Raw genomic sequence first — 13756 nt, forward strand, 5'->3', positions numbered from 1 at the left:
AGGGAGCCTGCTTCCCCCTCTCTCTCTCTGCCTGCCTCTCTGCCTACTTGTGATCTCTGTCTGTCAAATAAATAAATAAAATCTTAAAAAAAAAAAAAAAGAACGTAACTGAGAAGCTGCACCTGCCAGAGGCAAGGGCTGTCCTACTGGTTGCAGCGTATTCTTCTCACCACAACCATGCGTGGTCATATAGATCCAAGACATAAGGGCAGTGGGAGGCGCCTCGCGATTATTCCTCAAGGCTACCAACTACTGAAAGAAATTTTTTGCTACCCATTCCAGTAATGGAATGGACTCAGGGAGCTTGGTGATCCCAGTACCCAAGGGAGAAACACTTTTACCATACAGTAATCATAGTACTGATGACTTGGAAGCTGAGATGGCGCCTGGCTATTCTGATCCAATACACAGAGAAAGGCACCTCTGGAATGTCTTGGTTGACTAGACCAAATTACTAAACAAAAGTAGGCTGCTCCTGCATCTGAGATGGGGCTCGGTTTGGAGTCCAGGGGATTCACCAAGGTATCTCTTCTTAGTCCTCCAACAGGAGTCCAGCTTAACAGGACAATTCAGCAACCCAACAAAGTCAAGACCATCTAAGGACTCAGACCCCATAGGAAGCAACCCACCAGGGAAAGAATCTGGTGCTGGCAAAGGATAAGGAGAATGTGTGAAATGTGTGAATGGGAGTGAAAGTAGGCAAGTGTGAGTTGAACTTAGGCTGCATAACCCCCAGGTGTCCCCTGCTAACTTAGGTAAAGAACCCTTGTGGTAGGTAACATTTTAGGTTTCAGTAGGGGCATGGTCAAATTGACATTCTCCCTCACTGATATTGTAGTACATAGTATTGTAGTACACTGTGCGTCCTATGTGCTAGGGGCATGGATTTCTTTCATCTGGACAAAAGATAAGAGGTGCTTCCCTGGGGTGGCTGGGTGGCTTAGTGGGTTAAGCCTCTGCCTTTGGCTCAGATCATGATCTCAGGGTCCTAGGATCGAGCCCCACATAGGGCTCTCTGCTTAGCGGGGAGCCTGCTTCCCCGTCTCTCTCTGCCTGCCTCTCTGCCTACTTGTGATCTCTCTCTGTCAAATAAATAAATAAGATCTTAAAAAGAAAAAAAAAAAAAAAGAGGTGCTTCCCTGAGGCCCTTCAGAACTGCCCCCACCACACCCCTCCCACACACCAGGCGTGTGCTCTGAGAAGCCGAACTGCACCAAAGGACTCCTACACCCTCCACTTGGATTCATCCAAAGGGGGCAACAGCTGGGGGTCAGAAGATGGGAGGATGCCCAAGTCAGGGAATTTATTCTCCCACTTCCCTAGCTGCTGGATCCACACCGACTATGTCCATCAACTGAAGGTCCCATCTACTGCCAGGTACCCTCTGCACACAGCTCTCTCCTCTCTCCAGCTCTGGGTTCCAGTAACCACACCCCCTCCTCCCCTCTTCAGACCTCGGGTGCCAGTACCCCGCCGTTATTAGCTGGAGAGTGCTGTTACAGCTCCAGTGATTCCCCCAACCCCTACCCATACCTTTATTTATAGTCCTTTTTTTTTTTCAATATTTTATTTATTTATTTGAGAGAGAAAAAATGAGTTAGGGGGAGGGCAGAGAGAGAGGGAGAAGCAGTCTCCACACCAAGTGGGGTGCCTGATGCTGGGTTCGAAGGCAGATGCGTAACTGACTGAGCCACCCAGGTGTCCCTATAATATGTATTTTAGTTAGGATTGGCTTTGGCAGTGAGCATTGGAAAACCCCAAATAACAACAGTTTATATAAGATAAAACACTCTAAATTCTTTCTCATATAAATTAAACTTGGTGTTATGCAAGCCAAATCTGGTGGTGGCTCCGTGAACATTAGATCATACTATATATGCATCTTTTAATCCTCTTTAAATGAGCATCATAATTGAAACATTTTCCCATGTCATCATAAACCTTTCAGAAAGAATCAAGACTTGGCTCAAGTGTCAGCTTCTAAATAACTTTTCCTAATGCTCACACCAACTCCAGAAGGATGATCTCCCTCTCCAAGAACCCCACTCTCTACTGTTATGCACACACACACACACACACACACACACACTTCAGCCATTGTGTCTGCTATGCGCCAAGTCCCTGATCTGTTTGTGAGCCTGTCTTCCTTGACTGCTGGGAGCATCTCTTTTTGTCTTATTATCTCCAGCCCCAATTCCTGGAATAAAACAGACACCAATAAATGAGAAGGATATTTTAAGACCTGCATAATATTTGATCATATAGAAGCACCTTAGTTTACTTAGCTACTTCCTTGGGTGTTTTTGTTTTTGTTTTGCTTTAGATTTGTATTTATTTATTTGATATAGGGGAGAGAGAGAAAGCATGGGCCCGGGAAGGGGCAGAGAGAGAGAGCATGCGCACATGGGCTGGGCGAGGGGCAGAGAGAGGGGGAAGCCGACTCCAGGCTGAGTGTGGGAGCCCGGATGTGGGGCTCAATCCCAGGATCCTGGTATCATGACCCGAGTGGACATGACACTTAACCGAATGAGCCACCCAGGCACCCTTAGCTACTCCCTTGTTACTGAACATTCAGGTGATTTTTATTCCGTACTATAACTATCATAGTGGGATTTTTTTTTCCCGATCAGTGAAAATAGGTGCTCCTCTCAGTGTTAACTGGAAGAGACTTCTTGCTACTTCAGCACTCACACACATACTGGTTGCAATCTTCTGATTGGATGGGTCAGATTCACAATCAGTAATCGCTTGGTCATATTGGTGGTCTTTTTCCAATAAGCACTGCTACTTTTCCTTAACTTTCCTTTCTTAAAAAATGATTTTATTTCTTCATTTGTCAGAGAGAGAGAGCGAGCACAAGCAGGGGGAGAGGCAGGCAGAGGGAGAAGCAGGCTCCCCACTGAGCAGGGAGCCAGATGTGGGACTCAATCCCAGGACTCAGGGATCAAGACCTGCGGAGCCACCCAGGCATCGCCTTAATTTTCTTTTTCAGGTCTTATGTGGTTCATCTCAGTCTAAAAGGGCCCCTGATTTTCTATTTGACAAAAAAAGGGGAGACAGGGCTAATCTGTTGTGCATCAGGCGTTCGGATTGGACAATCTCCTAAAAAGAATTCTGGAGAGAGACCTGTAAACACGTCCGTCCCGGCCGTTAGCTCCCAGCTCCCGCGCTTTGCTGCGTAACAATCTCCGCTATGTGACTTCGTTTTTCTGTCTCAGTTTCCCCAGCTGTGACCACGGATTCCAACACCTGGTAGGGTGGTTGTGAGGATCAAACGGAGAGGTCTGCGAACAGAACCTGGCTCTTAGCAGCGGGTCAGCAAACCGCAGGTTTAATCGGGAGCGAGGAGCTCAGAGAAGGATTTTAGCTTTGAGATTCAAGGCCGGATTATTGGGGCAACCTCACCGCCCTGAGTCAGGGCATCTTTCGGGTCAGCAAGACTGTGGCCTCAGAGGGAGATTCTTGGGGCTCCTGGAAGGAGCAGACCTATGAGAGATCGGGCAAGGAAGGCTTGCAAGCCGGCCTGTGGCGGGAAGCAGGGGAAAGCGATTAAGTGGGAGGGTAGCTAAGCGGGCAGTGGCGGCTGCTGGCACCGGGGTCTAATGCCTCCCCATCCTCCCCATCCCTGGGAAGCTCTTAAAACCCTAAAGGGGCCAGAGGATTCCTTCCCCATCTGTAATGTGGTAACGGAGCCCGGGCCAGCACCTCCCGGGGCTGCAGGGCGCGAGAATCGTTAGGGACACCTGCCTCCCCCGCCCCCTCCCGGCGGGAGCCCGCGCGGACCCAGCGCACCTGCGCGCTGGCAGCGCCTGGGAACACGCGGCGTCTCAGGCCTCCAGGCCGCGCAGAGGGAAGGGGGCGGGAGCGCGGGGAGCCGGGCCAGCGCGACCGGGGCTCCCTCCTCACGTCCGAGGGTGCAGTCCCCACGCTATTAAAGCAACCCGCGGGAAGAGGCTGGCACCAGAATAAAGAAGTCGGGGAGCCAGGAAAAATTAACCGGCCAACATAAAAGATACTAACGTAGAGAATGTTTCACAAATAATAGGGACAGGAAGGTGTATTCAATTAATAACCCTGAGATCATCGATTAGCTCTTTGGGGAGGGGGAATGAAATTTAGATGCGTATCTTCTACCCTACACCAAAATTAATCTCTGATAGAGTTAAATGGTGGTGGGGGTCTGGGGATTAAACTTCACACGCACAAAAAGACTTGGTAGAATGTATCTCTAGAGGGGGAAGGACTTTTCTCGATTTAAAAGGGATGTGGTAATTCCCATTAGGAAAGATGGATGCATTGGTTCATACAAGAAAAAACAAAAACAAAAACAAAACACATCAACTAAGAAAAAAAGGGAAATTAAAAGTAACCAGTGGGGGCGCCTTGTTGGTTCAGTGGGTTGAAGCCTCTGCCTTCTGCTCAGGTCATGATCCCAGAGTCATGGGATAGAGCCCCGCATCCCGCTCTCTGCTCGGCAGGGAGCCTGCTTCTCCCACTCCCCTCTCTCTGCCTGCCTGTCTGCCTACTTGTGATCTCTGTCTGTCAAATAAATTTAAAAATAATAAGAAGAAAATAAAAGTAACCAATGAGTTAGGAATGGCTTCGGCACGTGCAACGCACAAGGATTGGTATGATCGCTATGTGAAAGCCCTTACAGAATTAGTAAAACACCAGGACTGCAAGAGGGCAATAAGCAATACAATGAAGGAAACAAGGAAATGAGAAAAGAATGCTGTAATCAGAGAACTGATTACATTTTCTAACTGATTAAATTAGTTTTTTGTTTTTTTTTTTTTTTTTTTAAGGAATGTCAAATGCTGGTGGGGACTCCCTGGCCTTTCATACACTGAGATAGAATATAAATTGGTATAACAGATGTGTATCAGGGAGCCCTAGATGCTCAGCATCAGTCATCACTAGGGAAATGCAGAATGAAGTCGCACTGAGATAACGCTTCACACTTACTGGGATGGCCACTATGAAAAAAAAAATCACAAGTGTTGGCAAGGATGTCGAGAAATTACAACTCTTGTATATTGTTGTCGGAATATAATTGGAAAACAGTATGACAGTTCCCTCCCAAAATTAAAAACAAAGTTTCCATGTGATCTAATTCCACTTTGGGGTATACATACAAAAAGAATTGAAAGCAGGGTCTTGAAGAGATATTTGGGGCGCCTGGGTGGCTCAGTGGGTTAAGCCGCTGCCTTCCGCTCAGGTCATGATCTCGGGGTCCTGGGATCGAGTCCCACATCGGGCTCTCTGCTCAGCAGGGAGCCTGCTTCCCTCTCTCTCTCTGCCTGCCTCTCTGCCTGCTTGTGATCTCTGTCTGTCAAATAAATAAATAAAATCTTTAAAAAAAAAAAAAAGAGATATTTGTACACCCCTGTTCACAATAGCGTTATTGGCAATAGCTAAAACATGGAAGCAACTATTGAAAGATGTCCATCGAGAGATAATGGATAAGAAGCCAAGTGTGGTATAGCATGTGGGGAACAAAGGCAAAAGAGAAATTATTAAATTTCCTTACTACCTACAGCCCATTGAGAAGTCCTTGAAACAGGTAGAGTGACTGACGTTCCTCCAGGGACTCAACTGCCTCTGGTGTTGACACTTTCCTAAAGGCAAAAGGCAATCCTAGCCCCACCATCCACCCCCAGGATCCTGTAAATCTACTTTAACATAAAAGAACTCCTTTAGAAATTTCCTTTATCTCTAAATCCTCCAAGATACCTGTTGGCAATCATCCCCAAGCATATATGGCCCACCGATATATATCTGAAGGGTCTTGTGACTAAGGTTTTATTAGATGGTAATAAATTACCTTTTCCCAACAGCAGCCAGCCCCCTCAAGGTCCTGGAAACCTTGCTTCCAAATTCCTTAGAGATTTACACTATCCCTAACCCCCTCCCAACTTGGGAGTATATAATGGGCCACTCCTCATGACCCTGGTGCAGCTCTTTCTGCCCACGAGTCCTGTCCCGTGCTTTAATATAAATCACCTTTGGGGTACCTGGGTGACTCAGTGAGATAAGCCTCTTTTTTTTTTTTTTAAGATTTTTTATTTATTTGACAGAGAGAGAGAAATCACAAGCAGGCAGAGAGGCAGGCAGAGAGAGAGAGGAGGAAGCAGGCTCCCTGCGGAGCAGAGAGCCCGATGCGGGGCTGGATTCCAGGATCCTGGGATCATGACCTGAGCCGAAGGCAGAGGCTTTAACCCACTGAGCCACCCAGGCGCCCTGAGGTAAGCCTCTTTATGTTTTTAAAATTTTACTAAAATGGGGCACCTAGCTGGTTCAGTGGGTTAAACCACTGCCTTCGGTTCAGGTCATGGTCTCAGGGTCCTGGAATCAAGCCCCACATCAGGCTTTCTGCTCAGCAGGGAGCCTGCTTCCTACCCCCAACCTCTCCCCCAGCCGCCTGCCTCTCTGTCTACTTGTGATCTCTATCTCTCTCTGTCAAATAATAAATAAAATCTTAAAAAAAAAACTATCTATAAAAAAATCAGCTTTTCACCAAAGACATCTTCAAGAATTCTTTCTTGGCCGTCAGGTTTGAATTCTAATGTCTTTTCCTACATCAGTACATAAATGCAATGGAATATTATTTGACCCTAAAAAAGGAAGGATATTCTGACACTTTCCACAACATGGTTGATGACATCATGTTGTGTGAAACAAGCCAGGCACAAAAAAGCAAATTCTCTATGATTCCACTTTACTGAGGTAGTCAAATTCACAGAGACAGAAAACAAAGTGGTGGTTGCCATGGGACTGAGGGGAGACAGAATGGAGAGTTAGTGTCTAATGGGGACAGAGTTTTAGTTCTGCAAGATGAAAATAATTCTAGAGATGGGCTGTGGTGATGTTCTCACAACACTGTGAATGTACTTCCTACCACTAAACTGTATACTTAAAAATGGTGAGAATGATAAATTTTATGTTATGTGTATTTTACCACAACTGAAAAAAAGTTTTTAAAATTTCACTTATTTATATGACAGAGAGAGAGCGAGAGCAAGATCATAAGCAGGGGGAGCCACAGACAGAGGGAGAAGGAGGGAGCCTGATGTGGGACTCAATCCCAGGACCCTGGGATCATGACCTGAGCTGAAGGCAGAGGCTTAAGAGCTGAGTCACCCAGGTGCCCCTATTTTTAATATTTCTTCATGATACTAGGAGGCCTCCCAAGAGTTTATTTTTATTTTTTTTTTAAGATTTTATTTATTTATTTGACAGAGATCACAAGTAGGCAGAGAGGCAGGCAGAGAGAGAGGAGGGGAAGCAGGCTGCCTCCTGAGCAGAGAGCCCGATGCGGGGCTTGAACCCAGGACCCTGGGATCATGACCTGAGCCGGAAGCAGAGGCTTTAACCCACTGAGCCACCCAGGTGCCCCAAGAATTTATTTTTAAAAAGGGATTCAAGGGAAGGGGCATGGAATATATGGAAGATCTCCAAAACTTCCCCTAAATTTCGATGTGAACCTGAAACTGCTCTGAGAAATAAATTCTGTTTTTAAATGGGTGGGTATGGGTGGGTGTGGGTATGAGGTGTTGTAATAACATGGAAATGAGTGTGTTGGGCTTTGGGGCTATAGTAAGGCCAGTCTGCCCCCTGCCATCTGTTGGCCTCGAGCAGGTCATTCCATGTCTCTGAGCCCCAGTTGCCTCATGTGCGACGGAGCTCACAGCTGCTGGGTGGGTGGAGTGGCGAGCTGAATGGAAGGCTCAGGGTGCTGCCTGGTGCCCAGTATCCCATAGGTGGCTGAGCCAGTGACTGGGAAAGGGCTTTGCGGACCGTGCTGTGCTCTTCAACCAGGAGGGAGTAGGGTGTGGGAGGGGCACCTGAGTTGCTGGGCCCCTGAGAGAGGACCGGGTTTGAGGGCCAGGGTGGAGGCAGGAGGGGCTCCTCACCGGGAAACGGCTCTGGCTCGTGGTGGAACAGCTGGGCCTGCTGCCTGGGAGACAGTCTTGCGGGCGCCTCATCCCACAGCCCACACCTCAAGTCTGCAGCTGGGCCCTGCCTCCTCTCAGGAGGGCCATGGCCAGGACCTGGCTGCTGCTTCTCCTGGCCCTCGGATGTCCAGCCCTGCCCACAGGTGAGCCCCCTCCCTGCCTCCCTCTCTGTGCCCCATTAGTTGGCCCAAGCCCCCCTCCCCAGCTCTTGTACTCCCTGGGTAGGCGAGCGTCTCATCATAAGCCCACCATTTCCTTCCCCATCATCTTCTGCCTTCCAGCTGCCTCACCCTGGGGCCCCGAGTCCGATCCCTGGAGTCTACTGTGTTGGAGTCCCTGGTTGGGCAGTCGCCTCTTGGAGGTGTAGAGATATGACAGCAAGCTGGATAGACATCCAGGGAGGATGGAGATGGGGTAGCCTGGGCTGAGACAGGGCAATGTTGTAAGGTCATCTCCTGTCCTTCCTGTCCCAGGCTCCTGCCCTCAGATTGCTCTATTCCCACAGGGCTCAAAATGTTTCACGTTCACTCCCTGCTCCCCCTTCTCAGTAGGCTCTCAGGGGAGGTTGCAAGGCCCCAGTGACTTCTCAAGGGTATTACCCTCAGTCCTTCAAAGATCGAGGATGAGGTCAAAGGACTTGTGTTTAGAGGCGAGAATTCCAACTTCATCTAGAAACATGCACGTGTTTGCATGTATGTGGTGGGGGAAAGTCATCTTTGATCTAAAGCTGGCCCCCAGTATTTTCACAAGCTCTCCCTTGCTAGGGAGATAAACCACATCCACGTGGAGCAGGAAGAGCCCATGGCAAGAGGTCCGAGCTCTGAGAAGGAGGCAGCTAGGGTGAGGAGAAGCAATCCCGGGCAGCTTCGTGGAGGAAGCGCATGCTAAACTCAACCTGGGGAAAGCATCTGTATAAGTGAAGAGGCTCAGGAGCTCGAGGGTCCTGGAGCTCACTCTTAGCTTTCTCTGTCCCCTTTGTTTGTCATGTCTTATTATATCAGCATTGATAATAATACTAATACTTCTCTGCCAAGGTGTTTGACATTCATGATCTTTTTTCTTCACAATTTTACTGGGCTGGTGTTATTAACCTCATTATATGGATGCAGCAATTAAGATTCAGTAAATTAAGCAGACAAGTTGGGAGTCCACCCAACTCTGCCTGAGGCCATGTCCCAGGCTTGATGCACTGTATCATGTAGCAAAATCTTAGTCATCCTTCCAAGTGGGGTGGTCTACGGGAGTAGGAGTCAGAGACCCGAGTTCAAATCCTGAGTAGGCTGCTTACTGTCCACATGCTTCTAGATCTGTTCTTTGACCTTCAAGAAATCTTTCCTTGAGCACCCTTCTCTGACCTCCCCACAAGATCCTCCGGTGTCCTTTCCTGCATCCTGGGGTAATTCTTTATTCTTTTATTCTTTTCTTTCTTTCTTTCTTTTTTTTTTTTAAAGATTTTATTTACTTCTTTGAGAGAGAGAAACAGCTAGCAAGAGAGAGCACAAGCAGAGAAGAGAGGTAAAAGCAGACTCCTTGCCGAGCAGGGAGCCCCATGTGGGGCTCGATCCCAGGATCCTGGGATCATGACCCAAGTCAAAGGCAGACACCTAATGACTGAGCCACCCAGGCACCCCGCCCTTTTAAAAAAATTTTTTTAAACTATAAACTATAGTTTATAAGGTTTATAAACCATAAACTTTAAACTATAAACTTAAATAATAAAGACATACACTGGAAATGGGTGAATTGTAGGGTGCCTGGGTGGCTCAGTTGGTTGGGCATCTGCCATTGGCTCAGGTCATAATCCCAGAGTCCTGGGATAGAGTCCCACATCAGGCTCCCTTGCTCAGTGGAGAGCCTGTGTGTCTTCTCCCTCTGCCTGTCCCCTCCAACTTGTGCTCTCTCTCTCACTCTCACTCTCTATCTCAAATAAATAAATAAAATCTTCAAAAAAAAAAAAAAAAGAAATGGGTGAATTGTATAGTAGTACATAAAGTATATCTGAACAAAGGTCTTTAAAAAATACTTTAGGGACACCTGGCTGGCTCAGTCAGTACAGCATGGGACTCTTGGTCTCTGGGTTGTGAGTTGGAGCCCCATATTGAGTGTAAAGATTACATAAAAATAAAATCTTAAAAAAAAAAGAACAGACCTACAGAAAAGAACTGACAATGATTAAATAAACACTTATGCATATCCCATTCAGATTAACAAATGGTTTACATTTTGCCATATTTGAATCAGATAAAAGAAACAAAAAGTTACATTCAAAACCCTCTTTAATCTCTTTCCAGATCTTGTTTCCTTCCCTTCCCCGCCAGTGGTAACCACCCTCCTGAGGCTGGCACGACCAGGTATTGTAAGAATTTGTTGCTGCATCTGCTATCTTTCCCCTGGGACTGCATTCCTTGAGGGCAGGGCCAATGTCTTCATCAGTGTTACATCCCCAGTTCCTGGCACAGATAGGTTGAGATAGGATAGATGGGTGAGGGATGGATGGATGCCTGGAAGCATGGACAGACACACAGATAGAAGGTAGAAAGAGTAGGTGTGGGGTGCCTGGGTGGCTCAGTGGGTTAAGCCTCTTGCCTTTGGCTCAGGTCATGATCCCAGGGCCCTGGGATGGAGCCCTGCATCAGGCTCTCTGCTCAGCAGGGAGCCTACTCTCCCCTTCCCTCTGCCTGTCTCTCTGCCTACTTGTGATCTCTCTCTGTGTCAAATAAATAAATAAAATCTCAAAAAAAATAGTAGATGTAGGAAGGATGGTTGCTGGGGGAAGGATGAATGAACAGATGGGCAAATGCAAGGAGAGAGGAATGGATGAGTGGATGGAAGGAGATGGATGATGGAAAGCAAACCCAGATGGAAGGATAGAAGCCTATTATGGGAAGCTGGCATGGACAGACCGGCCCACCACAGGTGCATGCTCTCTTGCAGGTGTAGGGGGCACACCATTCCCCTCTCTGGCCCCGCCGATCACGCTGCTGGTGGACGGGAAGCAGCAGACACTGGTGGTCTGCCTGGTCCTCAATGTTGCACCCCCAGGCTTTGGGGGCCCCATCTGGTTCTCAGCTGGCAATGGCAGCTCCCTGGATGCTTTCACCTACGGCCCTTCCCCAGAGGCTGACGGCACCTGGACTAGCTTGGCTCAGCTCTCTCTGCCCTCCGAGGAGCTGGCAGCCTGGGAAAACTTGGTCTGCCACACAGGGCCTGAGGCTGGCGACCGCAGCCAGAGCACACGGCCCCTACAGCTGTCAGGTGGGGACGGAGCTGGGGCCCCTGTGGATGCTCCCTGCCCCTCCCACACACTCTGGAAACAGGATATGCTGGGAGACAGGTCAGGATCCCACGGGGGCATGGTGGGTGTCCCTGTGCCAACTCTCCAAATGAGGCGATGCCTGGGTTCGGAGCAGGGTGGCCTCAGGGCCCTGAGTCTTGGGTTTGCAACTCCTTCAAACATCCAGGCCTCAAGTATCTCCTTCAAATCCAGGTTCTGAGGCATGACCTCCAAGAGTTAATTACACTGCCTCCCTCCTATTACCTTGGGTTGATATCTAGATTTATGTAGCTAAGGTTAATATTTATATCACCCTATCTATGACACCTGACCTAGCAGAACCAAATGACAATCAAATAACACAATGCTACCATCTACTTATTGACTACACTGTGCCAGGCATTGTTGGAAACACCTCATATTCATGAAGAAAACCATATTATTTTCCCAATTTTACAGGCCAGAGATGTTTAAGGGACGTGTCCAAAGCCAGCTGTTATTATTACTAGATGACTGGCTTCCTGATTTTGGATTATGGTAGTTTTGGCATCTTCCAAATGGGAATGTTTGTTGAATAAATGCCCTGCCTTTCAAAGGAGGCTGCTAAGAATCCAAGTCCTCGTCTAAAAGTGCTGAGAGACCTCAGCTTCCTTGGGGAGGGGTTGGGGGAGGGAACACAGAATAGTGGACAGTGGGGACAGAGAAAGATTTGAGTCCCTGAGAGACATTGTAGCAAATGGGCTCAGCTTTCCTGGTGCTTGTTCATTTGTCCATTTATGCAACTTGCCATGCGTGGCTGCCACCTGCCAGGCCTGGGGCACAGAGCTTGGGTGGATGGCAGAGCCCATCCCAAAAGACTCATTCTCTTCCTCTTGGCTGCCAGGAGAGGCTTCCTCAGCCAGGACCTGCCTCTGGGAGCGTCTAAGGGGTGAGTACTGAGGACCAGGATCTTCAGCCTCTTTGGGTCTGGCATGACGGTCCCACTCGTGTTGGGGTCGGTGGGTGGCGTGGTGGGTGGTTCCTGAAGAGGCTGCCTTGCTGGGTTGGGGCACTGACAAGCCTGGGCTTCAGTCTATCTACGGGTAGATGGGGGTGGATCCTATGACCCCAGACTAATTCCTGGACACCAGTTGAAAAGCGTAGGCGACAGCTAACAGAGGGCTCTGTGAAGCTCTCTCCGGGCAGCCCAGATAGATGGTGTCAGCGTCAGAGCCCTGAGAGACCAGACCACCCACTAGACGGAGTACTGAGTCCAGTTCTACTTCCGCTCATAATAGAGAATAGGGGTCCGGTTCCTCTCTGCGTCAGATGCTAATCCCTGCTTGGCCTGCATCCCCCTGGTTTTGGGAGAATAAAATAAAATGAAGGCTAGGAAGGAATGTGTTACTATTTCCAATTAGAGCTGAGTCTAGACACCAAGGAGGACTTTCCCAGGCTTTGGGGAACGGCGGGGAGGAGGAATGGCAGGAGCGGAGGACAAGGCCCCTGCTCCCCGGAGAACTTTCTCGGGCGGGTGGGGCTGGGGCTGAAGCTGGCCTCTGGCCCTAACCTCTCGTCTCCGTCCCGCAGGGACGCGGGGCCAGGCCCTGCGGCTGGGGGCGCTGCGGCTGCTACTCTTCAAACTGCTGCTGTTGGACGTGCTCCTGACCTGCAGCCGCCTCCGCGCCCCACCTTCCGCGCTGGGGGACCCCGGGCTCCCCGCGCCCCCCACCTGCCGGCAGGCGCCCGGTGGTCTCCCGCAGCCTCCGCCCGCGGGCGGGCCCTCAGCCCCCGCCGCCTGGATTGGTGGCTGTGCTGGAGGGGCCACCGGCCCAGGGCTCACCGTACCCGCCCCGCTGACGCCGCAGCCCCGCCGTTCTGGCCAGGAGCCCCCCTAGAGCCCAGGCTGGAAGGAGGGGACGCTCTCTACCCATCGAGCTTGGGCCCGGTGCTCATGAGCCTCCCCGAAATTCCTTCCTTAAGGCTTGCAGTATTTGTTTGTGACCTGCCTTCTCCTGCAGATGGAAGTTTCCGGGGCAGGGCTCTGTTTCCTGTCCCAGACTGAGGCCTTCTCAGGGAGGAGGGTGATGTGCCACAGGTATTGAGACATTTGAGGGGCAGAGAACTGAAAACAATTAAAGGAGAACGTAAATGACACAAACGAAACATCTGAATTCATGTCTGCCCTGGGAGGAGGGAATCTGGCAAATTTTGAAGAGCCAGAAATCTGGGAAGTTTCCCTTGAGGAAGGGGGCTTCCTGAGGGTGAGACTCTAGAACTGCAGAGTGATGCCGGGGTTTGGGGAGGACGGTTTGGGGAGGAGCTGTCCTCCCTCTGTCTCTTCCCACAGCCAGGCAGAAAAGGCCTCCACTCTGTCTCCTCAACCTGGCCCAGCCTCTGTGAGAGGTCAGGGCGAGATGCCCAGGAAGTCAGGAAGGTGGGGTGCTGGGCCCCACATGAAGTTTTGTACAGACTTGACAGAAAAGAACAGAGCCAGGATCCCAGAGTAGCAAGATCATGTACAATGCCAAGAGCATGGATGTTAATT

The 13756-nt window shown here is 49.5% G+C and overlaps 1 protein-coding gene across 1 annotated transcript; it reads left to right on the top strand.

Moving 5' to 3' along the window:
- Window positions 1-7941: 7941 nt before the first annotated feature.
- PTCRA (pre T cell antigen receptor alpha) lies at window positions 7942-13354 on the top strand. The gene is made up of 5 exons (XM_059176364.1): window positions 7942-8098; window positions 10247-10306; window positions 10890-11210; window positions 12113-12157; window positions 12799-13354. Exons 1-5 carry the CDS (start codon window positions 8041-8043, stop codon window positions 13104-13106), a joined length of 792 nt encoding a protein of 263 aa, XP_059032347.1. The 5' UTR covers window positions 7942-8040; the 3' UTR covers window positions 13107-13354.
- Window positions 13355-13756: the final 402 nt, after the last annotated feature.

The sequence above is a fragment of the Mustela lutreola genome, chromosome 6 (genome assembly GCF_030435805.1).
Source record: "Mustela lutreola isolate mMusLut2 chromosome 6, mMusLut2.pri, whole genome shotgun sequence".
NCBI classification, from domain to species: domain Eukaryota; kingdom Metazoa; phylum Chordata; class Mammalia; order Carnivora; family Mustelidae; genus Mustela; species Mustela lutreola.

Coding starts and splice junctions, on each gene's coding strand:
- PTCRA (XM_059176364.1), top strand. CDS start 8,041: ATGGCCAGGACCTGGCTGCTGCTTCTCCTGGCCCTCGGATGTCCAGCC. Junction 8,099..10,246: donor ATGTCCAGCCCTGCCCACAG/GTGAGCCCCCTC, acceptor ATCTCTTTCCAG/ATCTTGTTTCCTTCCCTTCC. Junction 12,158..12,798: donor CCTCTGGGAGCGTCTAAGGG/GTGAGTACTGAG, acceptor TCCGTCCCGCAG/GGACGCGGGGCCAGGCCCTG.